This window comes from Azolla caroliniana, unplaced genomic scaffold, assembly GCF_043228905.1.
Source record: "Azolla caroliniana isolate FFs.n. ecotype wild unplaced genomic scaffold, voAzoCaro1.0.p SCAF_22, whole genome shotgun sequence".
In the NCBI taxonomy this organism is placed as follows: domain Eukaryota; kingdom Viridiplantae; phylum Streptophyta; class Polypodiopsida; order Salviniales; family Salviniaceae; genus Azolla; species Azolla caroliniana.
The window spans coordinates 3,906,574-3,928,908 of NW_028230457.1; the positions used below are offsets into that span (position 1 = coordinate 3,906,574).

The 22,335-nt window shown below is 39.4% G+C and overlaps 1 protein-coding gene across 2 annotated transcripts; it reads right to left on the reverse strand.

Annotated features, from left to right (window-relative positions):
• Positions 1 to 8,074: 8,074 nt before the first annotated feature.
• On the reverse strand, positions 8,075 to 19,432 carry LOC147849853 (uncharacterized). 2 transcript variants are annotated; one of them, XM_087337299.1, is made up of 19 exons: positions 19,363 to 19,432; positions 18,890 to 19,261; positions 18,001 to 18,111; positions 17,840 to 17,896; positions 17,523 to 17,596; positions 17,337 to 17,436; positions 17,149 to 17,219; positions 16,935 to 17,035; positions 16,751 to 16,854; positions 14,906 to 14,959; positions 14,760 to 14,815; positions 14,627 to 14,665; positions 14,388 to 14,532; positions 14,004 to 14,188; positions 13,366 to 13,433; positions 10,674 to 10,746; positions 10,526 to 10,587; positions 9,161 to 10,445; positions 8,075 to 8,527 (listed from the first exon to the last, which is right to left on the reverse strand). In XM_087337299.1, the coding sequence occupies exons 2-19, from the start codon at positions 19,025 to 19,027 to the stop codon at positions 8,230 to 8,232; spliced, it is 3,021 nt and encodes a 1,006-aa protein (XP_087193425.1). In that variant the 5' UTR covers positions 19,028 to 19,261; positions 19,363 to 19,432; the 3' UTR covers positions 8,075 to 8,229. The 2 variants fall into 2 exon arrangements, with proteins under 2 accessions (XP_087193425.1, XP_087193424.1); XM_087337298.1 differs by lacking the exon at positions 19,363 to 19,432 and having other exon boundaries at positions 18,890 to 19,311.
• Positions 19,433 to 22,335: the final 2,903 nt, after the last annotated feature.

Consider the following 22,335-nt stretch of genomic DNA (forward strand, 5'->3'; position numbering starts at 1 on the left):
TACGTCCACACCTCCACGTCATCAACTTCTCCCGTTTATACCACGATCAAGCCGACCCCGCATGTCCACGCCTCCACGTCATCAACTTCGCCCGTTTGTACCACAATCGCCCGCCTCCAACACACGACCCAAGAAGTTCTCCTCAACTCCGGCAGCAACATCTCTTCCATCAACACAGATTTAGTCACCCAATTACAACTTCCCACGAGCCACACACCGCCCATTAAAATCCTCTTCGGTGACCAACAACAGGTGTACCACTCACTGCGCAAGTCATGTGCATGCTCACCATCAGTTCCGCCCAGATCCAACATCATTTCTACGTCCTCCCGCGCCAGTTGTTCCCAATCACCCTGGGTTGTGATTGGTTCTTCCATAGTTGAGCCTGTCTCGATTTCTCCTCACAACAGTTCATCCTCCCCAATCACCTTCCGATCGCGCTCTTCACTACTCCGCAAGATACCACCCACATCAGCAACACACAGTACTTGGTATCACCGACAGAGCGCATCCACGACATCCGACGGCTCCTAGACACCTTTCCCTCGTAGTCTACACCACCTGCAAAACCTCCCTCGGTCCGTTTTTCGATCCACCACACGATTCCTACAGGCAACGCCCGCCCCATCCACGCAGCTCCTCGACGTCGCTCGCCTCTCGACCACGAGCGCATCGACAACGCCATCAAAACTATGCTACAACAAGGGATTATCACACCTTCCAAGAGCGAGTGGATCTCGGAGCCACACATGGTAAAGAAAGGGGATGGCTCTTACCGTTTTTGTGTCGACTTCCGACAACTAAACCATGTCACCACCCATGACCGATATCCTCTCCCTCGTATCGACGACCTCCTTGACCAGCTCGGCAAATCAAAGTACTTCACCTCCCTCGATCTGGCCTCGGGATATTGGCAGATCTCTATGAATCCTAAAGATGCCCACAAAACTGCATTCCACACTAAGAAAGGCATTTTTCAGTTCACACGGATGCCCTTCGGCCTATCCGATGCTGGGAGCACATTCCAGCGAATGGCTAACGCCATCTTCGATGATCTCATCACCCATCGCGTCGTCATCGTCTATTTAGACGATATTCTGATACATACAAGCACTTGGGTGGAACACCTTCAAGTCCTTCGGGAGGTTCTCACTTGTGTTCAACGCTATCGATTGCAGCTGCAATGGAAGAAGTGTCGATGGGGTAGTACGCACCTCCGCTTCCTCGGGTACGTCATCTCCTCCGACGGAGTACAGATGGACCTAGAGAAGACGGAAGCAGTCCAAAAATTCCCATGCCCCACCACAATCAAGCAGCTTCAACGCTTCCTCGGCCTCCTCACGTTCTCTCTCCGCTTCATCCCACGGCTAGCCGACCTGTCAGCCCGCCCCACTACGCGCGCTCCTGCAAAAAGACAAACCCTTCCTATGGACCGAAGCCTGCGAATCCAGCTTCTTGCAGCTCAAGCGAACACTCCAAGCGAAGCCTTTCCATCTACAGACGGATGCCTCCAATGTCGGCCTTGGTGCAGTTTTGCTCCAATCCGACGACAACGACCAACTACGATTGATTGCCTACATATGTCGGTCACTTACCAAAACCGAACAAAATTACTCGACAACCGAAAAAGAGTTGCTTGCCATCGTCTGGGCATTCCATCGTTTCCACCCATACCTACACGGATCAAATACATCAGTCGAAACGGACCATCAGCCATTGCTCTCCCTCATAAAGAAGGCTCATCCACCCGATCGCTTACTCCGTTGGGCTTTGGCACTATAGGATTACACATTCACGTTGCGCTATCGCCGTGGTCCCCAAAACATCGTCGCCGATGGATTATCCCGCATATCCTTTCAGGCGAACCAGGTCGCCTCTGACACAATCAATTTCCCCATATTCTCGTCCCAAATCGCCAACATGCAACAACACGACAAAAAAATCCAAGACATCTGCCACCGCCTACGAGCCGAGCCCACATCATCCCTCACCAAGCAATTCATGATCCAGGATAATGTCCTGCTTTTTTGCCAAGTAGGCAAGGAACCCGCCTGAGTAACTGCGCCTGTCTTACCTTCGTTTCTTCCACGATCACCCGTTGTCCGGCCACTTGGGTTTTCATAAGGTGCTAGACAAAATCCGTTGCAAATTCTATTGGCCGGGGCTATGCCACGAGGTCGCCTCCTACATCAAAGCATGCAACTTATGTCAGGCCATCAAATCACCTAAAGTGGCTCAAGGCCTCTTACATCTGATACAAGTTCAAGCTCCATTTGAAATTGTCGGATGGGACATTATGGGCCCCTTTCCCGAGTCACAAGAAGGGAACAAATTCATCCTAGTCATAACCGAGTACTTGACGCGTTGGGCTGAGACGGCCGCTATCCCAGATGCCAAGGCTATGACCATCGCCTCCAAACTATTGGACTCCAAATCTTGTCCGATCGAGGACCCCAGTTCAACAACGAGCTCCTACGCCTAGTTTCTACACAATTAGGAATCCAACAAATATTCACGTCACCCTACCATCCGCAGAGGAATGGATTGACGGAACGCCTCAATCGAACCTTAAAACAACAAATCTCGGCCTACATCGATCCGCTACACTCGACCTGGGACCGGATCTTGCCCTTCGTTACGCATGCCTACAACACAATTGTGCAAGCCTCCACCCGCATTAGCCCATTTCGGGCCCTTTACGAAAGGGACCCGCGCTTACCCCTAGAAGTGGCAGTCCCGCAACCAATCACACGACTCCACTATGACGCAGTGTCCTGGTGGTCCCACCTGCAACAACTCCAACCCCTCCTCCGCAAAATCATCACGAGCAACCTGCACCAAGCACAACTACGCCAAAAACGACAACATGATGCAAGCCGCGCCAACCATCAATACCACGTCGGCGACAAAGTCCTCGTCTATTTCCCCATCCGTCATCGCGGCCTCAGCGAGTCGCTCATGCACCGATGGATCGGTCCCTTCGAAGTTCAAAAGCAAATACGCAACACTACATATCTGCTCCGTTGCGCCTCCAACAACCGCTCTACCTTTGCCTACCAGTCTCGCATGAAGCCCTTCCATCAGCTACCATTGCCCCCGCCCACGCCCACGCCCACGCCCGTGTCATCCCCCCACCTAGAACCGTCGTCCACGCCCCGTCGCGATCCGACCGCACAATAATTTTTTTTTACAAGGGGGAACTGTGGCGGTCACATGGACCACACCCAAATTAGGCCACCCAAATTAGGCCCCTACCAAGCCCCATAATTAGAAGAGCTAATTGGAGCGGGAGAACACCCTCCACGCTAAGAGTAGTCTATAAAATGTAACTTAGAACGTAATGGAAAGGGAGCTATTCTTGAGAGCATTTTGAGAGCATTTCACATCTTGAGCATTTCACAATATCATGAACATACAATAAGAGAGTAATAAATTTATCTTTAGAGAAGTGCATGGCATACACACAATGATCTCCATTGGTCTTGGTGTGGTTTCGACTCACTGTGAATGAACGGAACTTTTTGGACCATTACCTGGGTGCTTGTTTCAAGTTGTAAGACTCTTTTTTCAGCTTACATACAAAATTCTCTTTTCCTTTCTCATCAAAACCCTCTAATTATTCCATGTACGTCTCTTCAATAAAGTCTTCATGCAAGAAGGCAGTCTTCACATCAAGCTACTCAATCTCAAGATTTAAACTAATTGCGTTACCTAAAACAACTTGAATAGAACTCATTTAAAATCACTATTGGTGATAAATTTTTATCAATATCAATACTCTTATTTGGCAGAAACCCTTCACAACTAAATGAGCCTTATGTTTTACAAGCTTACCATCATCTTGTTTTAGCTTGAATACCCATTTATTTTTCAAGTTTTTTCTTCCCTTACGAAGTTCCACTAAATCAAATGTATTATTTTTCCTCAAAGAGTTCATTTCATTATGCATGGATTTTTCCAAATTATTCTTATTCTTATTGTTTAAAACATCATAAAAATTCTCTAGCTCCCCAGCTTCAGAGTTCAAGACATAATCTAAACTAGGATACGTTATAGATGGTGGTTGTTCTTTATTGGACCTTCGAGTTGATTGATTAACTACCTCTCATAAGGAAGTTTGCTCCCCTTGCTCAATATCTATTTGTGGTAAAATAGCATCACAATTAGCTTCAACCCTATTATCTATAATTTCTAGCTCATCAACATCCTCATGATCTTCGTCTTGTTGGGAAGCATCTCCATGTGTAGCATCTTTGGTCGTGGGAACTAGGTTGAAATCAATTAGACCACTATATATTTTGACCCTTTTACATTTTCAATGTTCTCAATGGTTTGATCATCAACAAATAATACATCACGACTTCAAATAAGTTTCCTTTCCATTGGGTCATAACATCTGTAACCAAACTCATCTCGGTCATACCTAATAAAGATATATTGTTTAGACTTAACATCTAACTAGAACTTTTATCTTTCTTTCTTTTTTTCCATAAAACAACTAGAACTTTCATCTTTAAGTACATGCACAAAACATTAACAACTAAATAAATGTTGATGATAATAAGAAACATCCTTACCATACCAAACTCTATGAGGAACTTTGCACTAGAATGCACAATAAGAGATATATTAATAACATATGAAACAATACCTCAAGGTCTCACCCCAAAAAGATTTGGACAACTTGACATTTAAGAGCAAACATCTAACTCTCTCCACTAGAGTTCTATTCATCCTTTCCACCAAGCCATTTAGTTTTGGGGTTTCTAGTGGTGTCTTCTGTTGCTTAATTCGATGCTCTAGATAGAATGCATCAAAGGAGTCACAATATTCACCACCATTATTTGGTGGGAATGCATTTTTGTTTCTTTCTTGTCTCTCTTTCAAGAGAAACATGAAATTCTTTAAACACTTTAAATACTTCATTTAAATAATTTAAACACCTTCATTTTCAATGTTTGAACCTAGAGTTTTCTAGAACGATCATTGATAAAAGTAACAAAGTAGAGTGCACCGCCTATTGACTTTATCTTTAAAGAACCACACATATCGGAGTGGACCAACTCAAGTACCTCTTCCTTTCTCAAAGAAGAATGATGTTTGAAGGAGACTCTTCTTTGTTTTATTAAACATGTCTAACCTTGAGAATCAACATCGATCCCATGTTGGTCTCCAAACAAATAGTTCTGGTGCTTACCACCTTTGATAGTTTATCATTTCCCATCTTCACAACCGCAAAATCACTTGAAGTATAAGAAGTAAAAATCTCCCTTCTAAATGTGACATGGACTGATCCCCACTATCTACAACCCAATTCGTTTCATTGTAGACAAGATTAATTAGGTTTTCACTATAAACAAAGAGCAAATCATATGAGGAAGTTACATGAACACAATTAGAGTTATCATCACTACCTACCTTTTCATGCTTACTATTAGATGTATGGAACTCCTTTTTCCATTTGAGGCAATACCTTTTAATATGTTTTTTTTTCCATAAAATTGACATTCCTACTCCTTCCTCGATTGTTTTGACCTTGACATATATGCCTCATCCCTCAATTTTCAATTATCAAGACCTCTAGTTGTGATGATATCCTTTGTGTCCTTTGTTGATGGGTGGGGGGCGGAGCCAAGAATGGTTCCATCCCCCTCCCAAGGGGGTTGAACTTAGAGAGAGAGAGAGAGAGAGAGAGAGAACAATGTTGAGAGGCAAAACTTCTACTTTCATTCATGTCCCCTATGGTGGGGTTATATAGGTACATTACATAAGGGTTACAAATCAAGAACATACAATGAGGTTTGTAGGTTAGTTATATAACCTTCCAACAACCTACTCACTTTACATATTTGCACACATCCACATAAATGTGCATGTGTTTAATATATTAATATACTCACCCTTATGTGCACATTTGCATATGACTTTTAATACAAAGACTTCACTTATCTATCCACATACCAACACTTATACACTCACTCAAACACTTACAATCCCACGGATAACATCCTTCGTCGTATCTCTTCATTTAGAATACTATGATTCACATATTCCATTTGGGGTTGCACAACATGTACATACAACAAAAGCATGATGACGACATTCCCAATGACAACTTCTTAAATGTTTTCTTCCTTTTCAAACTTGGGAATCATTTGTTCTAATTCATAAATGCACAGACCAAATGGACTTAGTGAGAATGAGCATCCTTGCTTGAGAGAGAGATTTTATTATCGTCTTTGGAGGTCAAATATGACTTGTGAGAGAGAGATAGAGAGACAACAAATAGAATATATTTTTCTCGTCCATGAGGAAGCTAATTTTCACCTATGGAACCAAATCAACATATCATCTGAGAAAGGGGGTTACTATTCGCTAGTAAAAACCCCACTAGGGTTTCATTGCACCTTATGTATCTTCACATTTAGATTATGTCATGTAGCCACCTCAACACCTAACTTGAATGAGTGAGTTCGAAGAAGTGTAAAGGGTCTCCAAGACCCAAGGCTCATTAGGGTAGTGAGATGAGATTGGATACATTCCGGTATATTTACCTTGTATCAGGCCCAAATATTGGGGGTGAATATTTGCAATCGAGTATTCCAATTTTGAGCTTTAAGCATCTTGCCACTTCATCCTTAGTGCCTATAGTAATCTATCCTCAATGATCACATAACTCAGAGCATCATTTGAAAGCTCCAATAGATCTTAATCCCCAGCTCTGTCCTTTGACACTTTGGCTACACTAGGACTACTCTAATGGTCTAGATTGGCGGCATTTTTTAAGTTCACTTGAAAAGAGCTTGAAAAATATCCAAAAGCACTTTCTAAAGGAGTTTCTTGATATCAAGCTACAAGTGCCATAAAGGTTGTCTTCCATGAGATTGGATCACTTCTTATTGAGATTATGGCCATGGAATTGGTTGTTGCATACATTCTAAAGGTTCAAGAAAATACCTCATATCCACTTCCTTGAATCGCATGTCATTGAAGGGAGTACAAATATTCAAAAGACCACAAAAGCAAAATGTTGGGTTTCAAATGGGTGTAAGAAATGAAGGCATAATTTGGAAGATTGTATGTGATACATTTGCTTCATGAATGAGTTTTTGTTTTTGCAACACTTCTATGTCATGGCTTAGGAAAGATATGGAGGCTCATATTTCACAAATCATATTACATATATGTCGCACTAAACTACAAAGCCATCTTTTCTTCAAGTACAAAAAACACAATAGCCAATACATGTTAGAGCCTATCCCTTTGACCACAACCACATCCTTACTCCACATAACTTGGATCATATTCTCTTTTATGTGGGGTGGGTAGTGCAAAGCATGTGAGGAGATTTGTTGACTATTCATATTTTGCCTTGAAGAAGTGGGGCTTTGAGTGTCAAATTTTGATACAATCTTTGTCATATTCAAGTTTGCTTTTACCATATTGTCTATCTTGTCCAATCCCCCTACACATATTCCTCTCACAATCACAATGTGCGCTAAAGAAAAAAACAAAACTACTACACATTCGAATTTAATAATTGATTGCATTTCTATATTTTACCCTAAACCCCTCTTTTTTCATTATTTTTACTCTTTTTCCTCTAAAGAATATATTCAATATGCCAAATAAATTGTAGACACTCTTTTCACCTATGCCCCAACAACTCATCTCATGTCAAAGAGAATGTACGTTGTGTTACATATCATCAATGGTCAACCTGAAGTTGTACAAACTCTTTAAGCTTTAAGGCATGAGTGCACGTGAGGTCTAACATTGTCATCTACTCTCTTATGTTACAGAAAGTTGTTTTCACATATACAGAAAGCTGTGAGTGTAAATCTATATGCTTATCTAGTCTATTCCCAATATATCTAAGAAGCAACAGTACAGGTGGGGGACAAACGGATGGGCACCTCGTGTAATAGAGACTGATTTCAATGTTTGGAGAAGAATAGTTTGTATAGGAGTTAAGGCAACTAAAGGTTTGACCTAGCCTTTCAAGACCTAAAAGATCCTACACCACTGCAAAAAGAAGTCAAACAATGAAAAGACCCCAATAGTAACACAATACTAAAAAATAATGGGTCAAAGATTCAAACAACAATGTCATTGATTGGCGGCTTTCACTATATTATACATTAGTAGGTACAAGATTTTTGGCCCCAACTTTTTTGGGGCACGTGTGTCTATACATAACCTGTGTAAAGCCTTCCGTGAGAGGAGGAATCAGTTCATGTTTCCACCTCGACGACAAACACACTCGTACAAATACTGTAGAAAAGCACTAAGGTCCTCTGCATGAGCTTCTGGCATAAGTTTCAAAGCTTCTGCGACTCTAGCAAATCCCACATGATGATGATGAGTATCAATCTCCCTATCCATGGATGGTATCCTTGGTGCATCCAAAATCGTTGTTGGTGGATATAGAGCCCAATGCATGGCCCATATAGCAAGAGGGCGCATATAAGCCAATGACCTGAAATGTCCATGTGCCGTCCATGCCTCGGGTGTTTGAAACCAATACCTTACATATAACAAAAAGGAAAAAATGTAATTTAACCAATGCGGTCATGATTCTCACAAATCTACATCATTTGAAATACATAAATATGGCATTTAACATTATCAATGAGTCTCTGATAAAAGTTATATATATCACCTCAATTCCCAGAATTCTTCAGCACTTCAATTTCTAGAATTCGTAACTAGCATATGCTAAAAGCATATATAAATATAGGAAGCCCATGTTGTTTTAAATTATCCTGTAAAACCTGATTATGTGATAGACATGCTTCAGAAAGACAGCTAGTGTATCAGGCCAGAGTTTGTAACTCCTATTACCAAATATCTAAAATGCCAGTGTTGGGACCATTGGAAACTAAAATAGTAACCTTCAGGGATGTACATAAAGCTAGGTTTAATAACTGGCCAAAAGAAGATTATCAGCATCTAACTTTTCCATTAGTGAACATCATGTGGCCCTTCAAAGTAAGCCCAGACTCTGAATTGCAATGGATGGCCACATTACAAGAAAAAAGAGAAAAAAGGAACCCTCCTGATCTCCAGACTATCATAAAACAATCACAAAATTCTTCATTTATATGGAAGACAAATCAAGACAATTGAGAGTATATTCTTAACAAGATGACAAACATACCCAAAGCCATCATTAGACCAGCCAGCTCTAAAAACCCCCTCAGCTGTTTTAAATGCCTCATCCAGCAATCCCTCATATATCATTGCGGCAGCAACAGCATATGTTGTTCCTGTCCATACTTCACGAGACTGCATGCACGATTCATCAATGCTGCCATCCGGATTCATCCCATTAATCGCACCCATTTTTCCACCATTCAACTTCATAACATTGAAGGTAAAAACTTTTTGCAAAGCACTCCTTGCTTTAGAATCATCAAAGAGTGCAGGCAAACCAGATGCCCATGTATACCATTGACCAGCCATCTGATCTGCTTGAATGGAGGTGCTACTGCCAAGTGTCCCTTCATCATAATTGAAGTATGAACCATTCCAAAGCTTTGTCTCATAAACCTTCTTTGCACGAGCAAATTTGGAACGAAAATGTTTTGCAGCGTCATTATCATTAACTACAATAGCTAATGCTGCTGCTGCCTGAAGAGCGGCAAGCCATAGACCTCCACAGTATGCACTCACACCTGTTACAGACCATGTATCATATGTCTGATCGGGAAATCCATCATTCTCAATCATGCAATCCCTGTCTCTATCAAACTGATCCATATATGCCATGGCTGTGTATACAGCCGGCCAAACAGCTTGTGCAAATGACTTATTTCCAGTAGCAACATAATCTCTATGCACTTGAAGTACAAATTTGGGGTTCAAATCTTTCCACCTGCTCGTATCATGCAGGTTGTATGCATTTAATTCATTCCACGGATCATGAAGACCAAGATCATGAGGTACAGCTCCCAAAACTTTCCTGACCCCTGTTTGTCCTTCAGCAAGAAACACAACTTGTTCCTTATTATATGACAAAGTCGCAGCAGCAAAGTCACGCTGAATACTAAGTTCAAGATCAGGAAAGAGTGAAAGCAGAGCAAATGATGCATAAAAGTGCACGTCATACGTTGACCACATTAGGTACTCGAATCCTTCTAAATATAAGAACTGTCCTACATTTTGCTCCCCTTCCTTCAGTAATGAAGTACCATAGGAAATCTTCAAAGTAGCAGCATCGCCTTTTTTAGCTGATCCATTGGTTGCCATGGCATTTAATATTGAAAAAGAAATCTCTGATGTTAAACTACCATTTGTAGTCCCAGCAGAATTTTCTTCTTTGGCAGGTTTTCTGACAGTATCTACAAAATCATCTGTCTCAGACTGATCAGAGTAAAAGGATGCTTCAGAATTCTGGTCATCTACAACATCCTTCTCAGTTCCATTGATTGGTCCCAAACCATCTGCAAATAGTGAAATAATAGTAAGATAACCATCTAAAACAATGGCTCATGGCCACTGCTTCCAATAGTTCTAGACCTACCTGTCCATACAGTGCCGCCAGCAACTAAATAATAAAGTTCATTGAGCAAAGTCACTCTATACCTGTATACCAACCATAGAACTCAATAAGTATTGATCCTCTTGATCAGCAAAGACCTTAATCTATGTAATAGGGAAAAGACAACTACCACTCTGGTAACTTTTCATCATTTAAAATGGGTGATTGCCAATCTTCAATAGCCTTTTCCCAGTTCTCGTAACCTGATATAAGCCAAAATACCAATTCAGTATGCAATATCTTACATCAGCATTCACAACGAGCATAATGTTTCACCCTCAACAGGGTGCAGCACAATATGGATAAATCTAACTGCTGAAAGATAGAAATATAGAGAATGGTTCTAAAAGACCATAATGTGCTACTAGACTAAAGATAGATTACCATTCAAAATAACAAAAATAAGGGGCTTCTCGCTCTACCTTCCGAAAGCTAAATAGCTTGAACATATGTAAACAGAGTGACGACATCAACCAAGTTTGCTGCCTGATTACCGAAACAAATTTTACAGCAATATCGGAACCAGATATAATCCAGGTGTAGTAGTGTCATCATAAACCCAAATCTGCATCTGCACATGTGCATCTGACAGGTTCACGGGGATTATGACAAACTCCACAACCCAAGGTTCTCAAGAAGAAAGCATGCACTAGACAGTTCTCATTTGAGTATTCACAGGTGGCAAGCATGAAGGAAGAAACCAAAAGTTCCCTTTATCAACATAAAAAGCTCAAATGTGGCATCCATTCCTATAGGATCTGTTTTGGGTGGGGCTTGAGACAAGGAATAGAAAGAAACAATGTGCACAGTGTGCATTGTAGAAAGAGAAGGGATACGATACATAGTGTTAAAAAGCAAAAAAGACACCCAAATTATTTGCTTCGTTATATATAAAAAATAGAGATTGAAAGTGATTGAAAGAAAGCAGTTTCCTTCAGATTTCCACCCTACTGGAAACAGGGTTGTTACTTTAGGCTACTTTCATGCATGGAACTATGTTCAGTTATTGATACAACCTAAAGAAACTGTGCTTAAACTTTTTATTTATAGCCAATAAAACGCTTAATAAAAGAAAAAGAGACACACATACATACACATATAGATAAAGTTCCTCCAGGTTTCCAACATGCTGGAAACAGGGTTGTGACTGTAATCTTCATTCAAGTGCTATGTTCTGCTACTAATACAATCTAATGAAATTCTTTATTGAAATTTTGGATTATTTGCCCATAAAATGCTTAATCAAAGAAAAAGAAACATGCATGCAAATATAGATAAAGGTACTTCAGGTTTCCAAAATGCTGGAAACAATCTAAAGAAACTCTTAGTTGAAATTTTGGCTAAATCGGCCATAAATTGTTTAGTTAAAGAAAAAGACACATGTATACACATATAGATAAATTTCATTCATTGTAAAATAGAATGAAGAGGACACAAACATGTATAGATATATTCTTTCATATTTAATATAGAGAAAATGTCATTCATAATCGTAGTTGTATAAGATAAGAGAAATAATCATATAAGAAAGAAAGAAAATGTCAGCAGAATTAATTTTTCATAGATTTTTTAACCGCTGATTAAAAACCAGGGTTCAATTTTGGTTTCAAACTTGGCAACCCAATGGAGCAGTTTGCATCATTTCTATGCTCTTACTCAAACCCAGCATGCTATGCAGAGAGAAACATAATTCAAGTGGCTGTATCTGCAATCTCATCCAAAGCTCATGTCTATGCCCTTAAACAACACGTACAGTGTCCAAAGCTCTCTCCAAAGAAAGATTTGCCCAGTTATTATCTCACTAGACAAGTCAGCCTCATTGTATGCTTCGAGACATCAATATACACAGCCTCGGGTGGTAGACAATCCAACACACTTCCCACAATTATCCGGCCTTGCACGCATAAATTTCTTGTCAGATTTTCAACATGTGCATGTTAAAATGTCACAAATCAATGCCAACGACCTGTATGGTTAACAGCTGTCACAAATATAGCCTCCAAAGTACTCATCAGTGGGGACAAAATTCTATAGCTGAATCGCACATGGAATTGGAATAAGGAGTCTGCTGTACAGTAAAGTTGTAATTCATTAGATATTCTGGTGACTTGCCAGAGCTGGAAGAATTCGGAAGTTAACTGTATTCCCTGGAACCCTCTACCTACATCCCATTGAGTTATCTGTAACTCTTGACACATGATTGATCAAACAACCTAAACGCTTGGCTTTACGTGAATCGGATCATTCAACCAAGCCTCGTAATTGGAAAAATGAGCTCCATGAAAATACATGCAGTTCAGCCAGATGAAAAAATAATCCATAATTGATTGGAAACGTCACTTCTTTCAAACCATATTTTCATGCAGATGAAAAAATAATACCTAGTTGATTGGAAACATCACTTCTTTCAAACCATATTTTCATGAAAAAGAAAATACTTGTAAACTGATAATTAGGTACAACAAGCAAAGAAGTCCAATGAGACGGCTAACAAAATTAAGCCACAAATCTTCTAAATTGCTTGGCACTCTTGTTCTTCAATCAACTTGATCACTTTCTAACAATAAGGAGCACAAAGAACACTTGAATAACTCAAAATAAAATTTAACAAAATCCAAAAATAGAACTCAAAAGGCTCGAAAAGTTTTGCATAATGCATAACCTTAAATGGAAATCACAATCAAAGCCATTATTCTGCTCTTGTTCCAAAGTAATACAATGGCGGAAACATCGTGGAAGGACTCCAAATGCATATCAATTATGCATACCTAGTAAACCTAGAAAGATATGGCCATGTCATATACAAAGAAAAATGCACATACCACAAATTGCATCACGAACCAGATTCCCTGCAGCATTTCCGTTGGTACCATAGAATTGTGTATACCTTCTGTAAAAAGTAAAATTTGATTCCAATGTTTTTGTATGTTGTAGTTTTAGTCACTTCCAATATGCAGAGTATATGCCCCTCTAAGAATAAATTATCTAATAAGGAAAGTACAAGATTCTCAATATTTTCTACTGTTTCTCAGCAACAAGAAAAACAAAACAAAAAAGTGTTCCTTGTGTCCAAATTGCTCCCCCAGCAGGGCATACTCTTGGTCACGTGTGAGAAATATATTCACATCAACCTCGTGGCCAAGTGTGAGAGAAATATATTCACATCATCCTCATGGCCAAGCTTTCCAACTTTACAAGACTTTGAGGTAACCATCCCATGATGCTAGGACCCTTTTTTCAATCTGGGTAAAAATATCCCCATGTGATACTCAGATTAATAATGTTGGAAGATTTTCTGATTTTTGTACTCAGAACTACTGTTGCCCCATATCAGTCTCCCCTCCACAGGTAATTAGAAAAGACCCATGGCGATCATTGCCATAAATAACCAAAGTCATGAGACCAGAACTTTAACTCAATCAAAGGAATGAAGAGGAAAAGGTGAGAGTAAGAGACATGCCTATGATATGACTTCCCCTTTACGAATTTCACTTCTGGGCAATCCCATGCCAAGGAAAAAGTAACTGTTCTCTTCTCATGTGCAGGGATCATCACTTTTGCCGCAACCGCAGCACCAATGGAGGAGCCTTGTGGTGAAGGTGGCAATGGTTTTAGATCCCAATTGGCACGGTTAAAACAACCACACTGTCAAATAACAAGATGGAAAAGAAAGAATTTTATATAGGCATCCCCAAAAGTAGCCAAATGACCTATAAGACCCAAAGTATAGCATCCATGAAATGATACATATCTTTCCGTCAAAGAAGATATAATGGCACTAATCCTTTGTTGCTTCTTTTTTCAGTCCAGAGAAAACTTACAAATATATAGCAATTAAACTGACCTCTTTCACCTCTAACCACATGTCTCTTGCAGAAAGCCTGTTTCCTTTTCCAGACAATGTGTATGAAGGACAAATGGACACAGAAACATCAGATGTTTCCAGCGCACCAATTGCAAAAGTAATTGGAGGATATTTATCTGCTGTCCTACATAGCATGTACAGAAGACTCACCAGTTTAGATGATATTGAAAGGAAATTTAAGAACTGATATCAATATGATGATTTTCAAGTTCAGTTACTTGTGATGAAGAAGTGCACCACGAACTCCATCATCTTTACTGAGACAAATAAAAAGATTTTCAACAGGCAATTATCAGCACTAGAAATTGGTTTAAATCACCCATCAATCTTTGTACAAGGCCCCAATCTTACATGAAAGGAATATTCACATGCCCACCAGAAAATTCTGAGCTTCCACCAATAGAATTCTAGATTCAAGATAAAAAAGCACAGTAAGTTCATAAATGCTCATACAAGACTTCATCTGCGGCTAATATTAAGCAGATGTGACCACTTACTGTCCAAGTAAAAAGCAGGCTCACATTTGCTGCATCTTTACCGGTATTCACAAGCTGCATCAAGGACAAGAAAACATTAGCATACTCAAGGGCAATTTCAATTGTGATGATACATTGGAAAAAATCTTGTAGGAGAAGCAAGGGTTATATTGATTCATGCATTTTATTTTCTTGTCGTTGGGGCAGAACTGAAAAAATGATCATTTATCTGTATGCAATCCTTGATTTATCAACTAGAATGCCCAGTACGTCCCTGGCACACTGCTCATGAATTTGAAACCCATTGTGTACCTATGTCTGGATTTTGAACATGCTCTAAGTGCCTGTTGTATACTATGATTTTATCAACATTTCTCTTGAAGTCTCAAATAAAACTTTGGGATTATCTATCTTGCCTCACATATGGATCATGATAGAAGGCTGGCTTACTCCTTATCATCCGTGAAAGCAATGAGGGTTTGAGATTTCTTTATCTATTTCAAGATACCACCAAAAATGCTAAACATGAGTTGATGGAAATAACATCAAAATACTGGTACACCGTGACAAACAAGATCATTAACCTAGTAATAGTTGATTTTCCAATCTCCCTAGAGTCTTGTAATGAGATCAGACATCAGTCAGTTGAAGGGAGTTGTAGCATACAAGTTGATTTACACTCGACACAGACCACAAACCTATACGCACCGAAACTTAGTGTCTACCGAGGAATTTCTTCATTTACTCGAGAAGATTATAAATCTTAAGCTGAATTCAAACAAGTGAAAAATCAAAGACCCATGTGGATTCAGTAAGCACATACAGAAGAATGCTTGGTCTCATCAGTTGAAATCTGTCTTTCAAAAAGCATAATCTCCAGGATCTCAGATTTCCCTTTGCATAATAATAGACTAAAGATCCAGATATCCTACTGCAGTCATCTTCTTCAAAATTGGAGAGTTGATCTATTGGGCTATGAAAATACGTATTGTAGCCATATGAGGGGGAAATGGGAGACAGGTGGATTTTCTGAGAGAAAGCTTCATGAGGTGCAATGATAGACAAAGCAAGTGCCTCAGTTGAGCACTGAATCTATATGCACCCGCTTTATAGAATATGGATATCGAATTGATGGTTTGTCACTGATCCAAACTAGAAAGATGATCTGAGAAACAATAGAGGTACAATCCTTATACATCAAACATGCTATAAATACCTCGCTGTAAAAGAATGCAGATAACATCCCATTACTCTTAACGAAACATGCTGAGTAAGGCCACCATCCTCTAACCAAGCACTGGGTTCCATGAACAATCCTCAGACTCTCATCAAATATCAGCCCTCTCACCAAATCTCAAGATCTCCCCTTTTGAGTAATGACGGATGTATACTCCCTATATATCAAAGATGCTCTAAATACCTCACAGTAAAAGGATGTAAATAACATCCCATTACTCTTAAAGAAACGTGCTGAGTAACACCATTATCCTCTGACAAGCACTGGGTTCTATGAACAATCCGCAGACTCCCATCCAATATTACTCCTCCCACCAAATTCATCGGGCATCTACAAATGTATTTATAAATTATCCATGGAGCTTGTTATGGTGAAACACATCAAATGCAAACACTTGTGAAATTGAACAATCCGCAGACTCCCATCAAATATTACTCCTCCCACCAAATTCATCAGGCATCTACAAATGTATTTATAAATTATCCATGGAGCTTGTTATGATGAAACACATCAATTGCAAACACTTGTGAAATGAGCTGTAGTCTGATAGGCTATATTGGCCTTTAATAGATGTTATTACATCTTTCTTTCTTCCTAATGCAGAAATGAATATAGTTATTTCTGCTTACAGTATACGCAAACACACATGAAGGCAGACTGCTCTCTCTATAATTTTGGGGGATAAAGGGAGAGATCTGTCTGCAGGAAATCCTTAAATCTGGATCTGGTTCACCTGCAGCGTTGTTGGCAGGTAAGTAATATTTTCTATCGAAACATTAAAAGATTCTCACTAAAATATAAAAGCCAAGTTACCATCATAGATGGTCCATGCCCGTGGGAACAATGCATGATATGAACAATGTTGACCGTTCAGATTCCAATCCCATGAGTCGATGCCGGCACTGTCCTTTTTCCTTAAATTAGAGAAATTTATCAGCACAAAAACAGATGATCAGCAATTTGTTCGACTAGTAATCTTTAAATTTCAGTTTTTCCTCTGATCTGTAGAGCCAGTTTTTCTACTTACTTTCTCTCACTGGGAGAGCCAGTTGATAGAACAGACGAATACTTCCTTCCATTCTCTCTAGATACAAAAACCTGAAAAAATGAGTTCTATGCCTGTGAACTCTCGGGGCTCAAGACTAGCTAGCAAGATAATGTGGTTTTAGGCGAAAGCGTTCCTACAGAGGTGTAATTACTTAAAGATTAACTCACAGAAAATTGATTTCCTTGCACAATCTCTTCCTCGGAACGACCAGGAATAAGTTGGAATTTGTGGAATTCCCCTCGGAAACCTCTGTTGATACTCCCTCCTCTGAAGATTTCATAGGTATCATCATCATTATTCAGATCAATGCATTTAAGAAGTTTCAAACATTATTATTGAGCCAGCAAAGATACCCCATTCCTCCGAGGGGTACACCATGTGAAGCAGCTGGTTTTGGCCCCTTTCGGAAAGGATCAATGGGAGCTTTCTGCATTCCGAGTAGAAGATAACTAGTATGAGAAGTCGCTAAAGATAAGATGTAAATTAAGCATTGCACCCACTTATATGCCTTCTTCCCACCCTTTATTCTCTTATTTTGTTAAGTTGAGAGGCATCAAATGTGAACATTTGTGAATAAATGTTCGAGTCTCATAGGTTCATTTTATCCTTTTATAGTAGACATTATTACACATTGTCTTCAGAAACAAGCACCAGTGGAAACCAAACTCACCCTTCCCTGGGCTCGTTCAGATCGAACATATTGCCAAACTCGGAGTCCTAAGCCAATCTAGTAGAAATAAAAATATCAATCTTGTTAGGCTAAATCAAATCTACAAAGTATAAAATCAGCCTAAAATTCAGATTGTTTTAGGACATTATTAGCATACATACCATTCTGAAGGTCTCCATAAATGTGAGAGTAAATTCCTTCAAAAAATTCGCATGGGAATCCAATTTGCGTCGCCATGCAAAGGGTGGAGGACAACCTGCATCCCCCTCCAACTAGCAAAAGGTTCGAAGGTCGTGATATAATTCTCAGAGATATTACAACACAATCAAGGAACGTAGAAGAAACGGGACCAAAAGATTGTTAATGCACAAGAAAGTTGAAAGCTCATTGTAATTGGGTATGATAACATTCTCAGAGGCATTCCAACACACGCAAAGAATGCAGAAGAAACTGAACCAAAGGTTTCGTTAGTACAAATGAAAAATGAGAGATCATTGTTATGTAGCAAGAAAATTTAGAAGAAACTGATATAAAAAAACTCATTATCATGAATGAGGACATCATGAAGAAATCACGGAATAGAAAAGAAGTTGAAGCTCAATAATATGTACCAAAGTGCACTAAAAAACGTCAACCATCATCAGGTACATTACAAACCAAACAGGGAATAACAGGAAAGAACTCGTGCAAAGGTTTGTTATGAGCACATTTACATCACAAAACAAGCAACCGATACAGAAGAAATATTGAATCTCTTTACTATGGAATAGGAAATTATAAAACATTTAATGATACTACACGAGACACTGAAGCTCGTTACTACGAGCAACGAATACATGAGAAACTGAAGCGAACACAGCAAGCATAAAATACATTCAAAACTGAACAGTATGGAAACTGAAGCAAAATCGCGCTACTTTACATGAAAAGGGATTGCAACGCAAACGAACCGAAGCCAGAGTTCATTACTCTATATTTATATGCAGAAATCGCACAGCAAGCCAATGAATGCATAGAAAAAAAACTGAAGCAAGAAGTAATGGAACTTACTGCTTGCAGAGTTGCCTTGTTAACATAACTGTGGACGGGCCATGTTGGTTTTCTTTCATGAAAAATGATTTCTTGGATTCTATCCATAGCCAAGGATGGTAATTCCTTCCCTTCGTTTGTGCGGGAGAAAAGCTTCATCCACAGTCAATCTCTCAGTTGACTGAGAGAATCACTGTATGGAAGCATTCTTTCTGATCAGCTGTTGATCAATCTTTCTATCCTTCGAAAACAATGTATACCTGTATATCATACCAAGAGACCGCCACCACAGTTGAAGCTACAAAAGATTTTGTCCAATCCTTCTCCTAGAAACAGTATAGTTTTGCAAATCAATACTAAGAATCTCCATTGAAGCTACAGCATTCTAGTGATCTTATTGATCGATGGAGAAGGGGAAAAAAATCATAGATCAGATTGGTGAAACCTAAAGACATTTAAATTCCACGAGAATATAAAATAACAGAATATTATACCGGCCGTGGATTCTGGAGAGAAATAGAAGATCCTAAAAGAATGCAGCTGAAGATCTGATGAGAGAAGAACAAAAAAAGGAGAGGGGAGATATGATATGATATGAAGGCTTCGCAAAAAAGAGGCAGCCGAGTCAGAAACAACAGAAGATCGCCATGGATACTGTGAAGAGGGAAGAAAGGAACCCTAAGAACGGCAGGGTTTCAAGATGGCTCGTCTGTCTGTCTGTCTGTCTGTCTGTCTTTGCTTTCTTTCCTTCCTCCTCCGAGTGATCATCACCAAAGAAGAGGAGGCGAAGAGGAGGTTCGTTGTGTCTGTCTGGCCTGGTCTGGTCTGTCAGCTATGGCTATGGCTATGGCAATGGCTATGGCTATGGCGGAAAGTGTAAAAGAGATGTGCGGAATCTTGCATCGTCACCGTCCATCGATCCACCGATCCATCATCATCATCATCATCATCATCATCACCAGAAGAAGAAGAAGAAAAGAGAAGGGAGGTGCAAAGGGGGGGAGGAGAGCCATGGCCCCCACACAAGCACAGGCACAGGCTGCAGAGACAAAAAAAAAAAAAAGGACATAGCCACTCGTGAGAGAGAGAGAGAGACTCACTGCCGGTAACAATCGGCCACGGTTCGGTTTGAACCGAGCCGAACCTCTAAACCGCGGCTATGTTCCCGTTCGGTTCAGGTTCGGTTTTTCTTAACGGTTTCGGTTCGGTTTCAAGAGTTAGAAACCGCAGTTTAAACGGTTTTAACAGTTTTTTTTAATTTTAAAACAAAATTTTTTAAAATTACAAATAAATGTTTTTAAACAATCTTTTCATTTTCACGCCTTATTCTCACATTTTAGGAAAATCTTTAAATTTTGGAAATTTTAAATAATGAAATATTTTAAATACTAAAAATTTTAAATTTTGACCTACGCTGAAAACCGAAACCAAACCACAAAACCACGGTTTTACCAGTTTGAATTTTTTTTAATGGTTCGGTTCAGGTTTCAAAAATTTTAAACGGTTCGGTTTTGACCCTCTCGAACCGAACTGAACTGTTGCCTATTGTTGAGAGAGAAAGAAAGAAAGAAAGATATATTAACGTCTTCTAAGAAAGAGAGAGAGAGAGAGAGAGAGAGAGAGAGAGAGAATGCATGTATGTTATGTTATGTATGTATAGCCTCATCCCTACCGTTGTTCTTCCACCGTTGACAATCGATCAAATACGCTCTTGTGTCAGACACACTCTCATCACTGCACTTTGCTCACCACGAATACAAAGATTTGCTTGCAGAGCTTTCCGGACCGCCTTTTGCTCTTGGGGAAATTGCTTTGATCTAATGACCACCCGAAACTAGTGTTGGCGAGGTTTCTCGTTTCATGAGTTGTAGATCCTCGTGGGTGGGGATACCATTTACAGTGCTCTTTTTGTTTTTTCATCGCAACGTCACACCCTACCATTTATTCGGCATTGGGCTCTGCATGCATGCATTGCCCAAGAAAGACGTCGACCAATCAAACGGTGTGCATTCTGCAATATTTCTCATTCAACAATCTACAAAAATGGAGTAGGCTCAACTTCTAGTTTATCGTGAAGGTACATATGAACATAGGATCGTTGGTTACCTAACTAGGCTTATTGTTAGGCTTTGGCTACATGTCACAATTAGAAAGATGTGTATCAACAAATTGATGATTGTGATTGAGATTTTGCATTCAATAGAATTGATTTTTGGGTGGAACATGTGTGGATTCTAGTTTAGAAAACAATACATCTCTTGGCGAAGTATAAACAGCTACACATTTGTGTCACGCTTCAAATGTGCATCAATCAAATAGATATTTTCTAGTTAAATGAAGGAATGCACAGAAGTAAAGGTACATGTGATTGCCAATTAATCTTACATCAACAAACCTTTAGAGTATGTGAAACCATACTCATACCATAGTAAAGTGAGTTAATTAACCTAACACATCATTTCCATTTCACGAGGTTCTACCATAAAGTTTACAATGATCCCACGTCAAATTCGTTCTAAAGAGTAAAGGATCAACCACAACCAATCAAACCATATACCATCTTGATCCCATAATAGCTCACAAAAGTTAACGAAATTGTCATATTGCATCAAGCTTTGTAATCAACCATTAGCAAAAAATATCCAATTTGTGAATTAAACAAAAAGAAACGGCAAAAAAGAGAGGTTACTCGATTGAATGATGAATAGGCATCAAGTCAGGGGGTGGCCCTAAACTATGACAACCCCAAAGGGGAAAATGGTAGACGGTAGGACATACGTACATCAACATGTACATCTATTGGTTTTCAATTATCACAACACGTATGTTAATGGAATGAAAAGTTGAAATTATGCATGAAACTAGGAAGGCAATGCTACACTTTCCACCCCTTTTTTGTTTTAGAGAGCTTCTAAAGCCGTATTTTTAGGATAGTTGACCCTAATTATCCTTGATGTGTGAATCTAAAGAGCATATTTGTGTTATGCAGTAGACATGTTAAGGAAATGCTAAACAATTTTGTCAACAAGATTGTGTGATGGTTAATTATTTGATTGTTGATACACGATTCAATGACATTTTGTTTGGTTAATAAATGAATAGCATGGGATCAAAGTTTTAATAAACAATGGTTGGTCTATGCCACTAGTAAACAAGAGAATTTGAGAAATGAGAAAACATTTAATGCATTGAGCAACGAGCATAATTTTATAATTTCGATCCATTGACTTTGTATCACCACGTGAGTTCATAATTTGAGACGAGGTATTCTTTAAATATAACCAACTTAGCCACCATGTTCTCTAAAGTCAAAAGGTTGGGATTAATTAATTGCGCGCAATGTTATAACAATAATTATGAATGAGTTAGCCCATGCACGTTTTCCACTATGGCTAATTCTTGGCTTGATGCATTGATAATCTAGAACCGTATGACTCTGTTCATATAATATAGTAATCCATTGACTT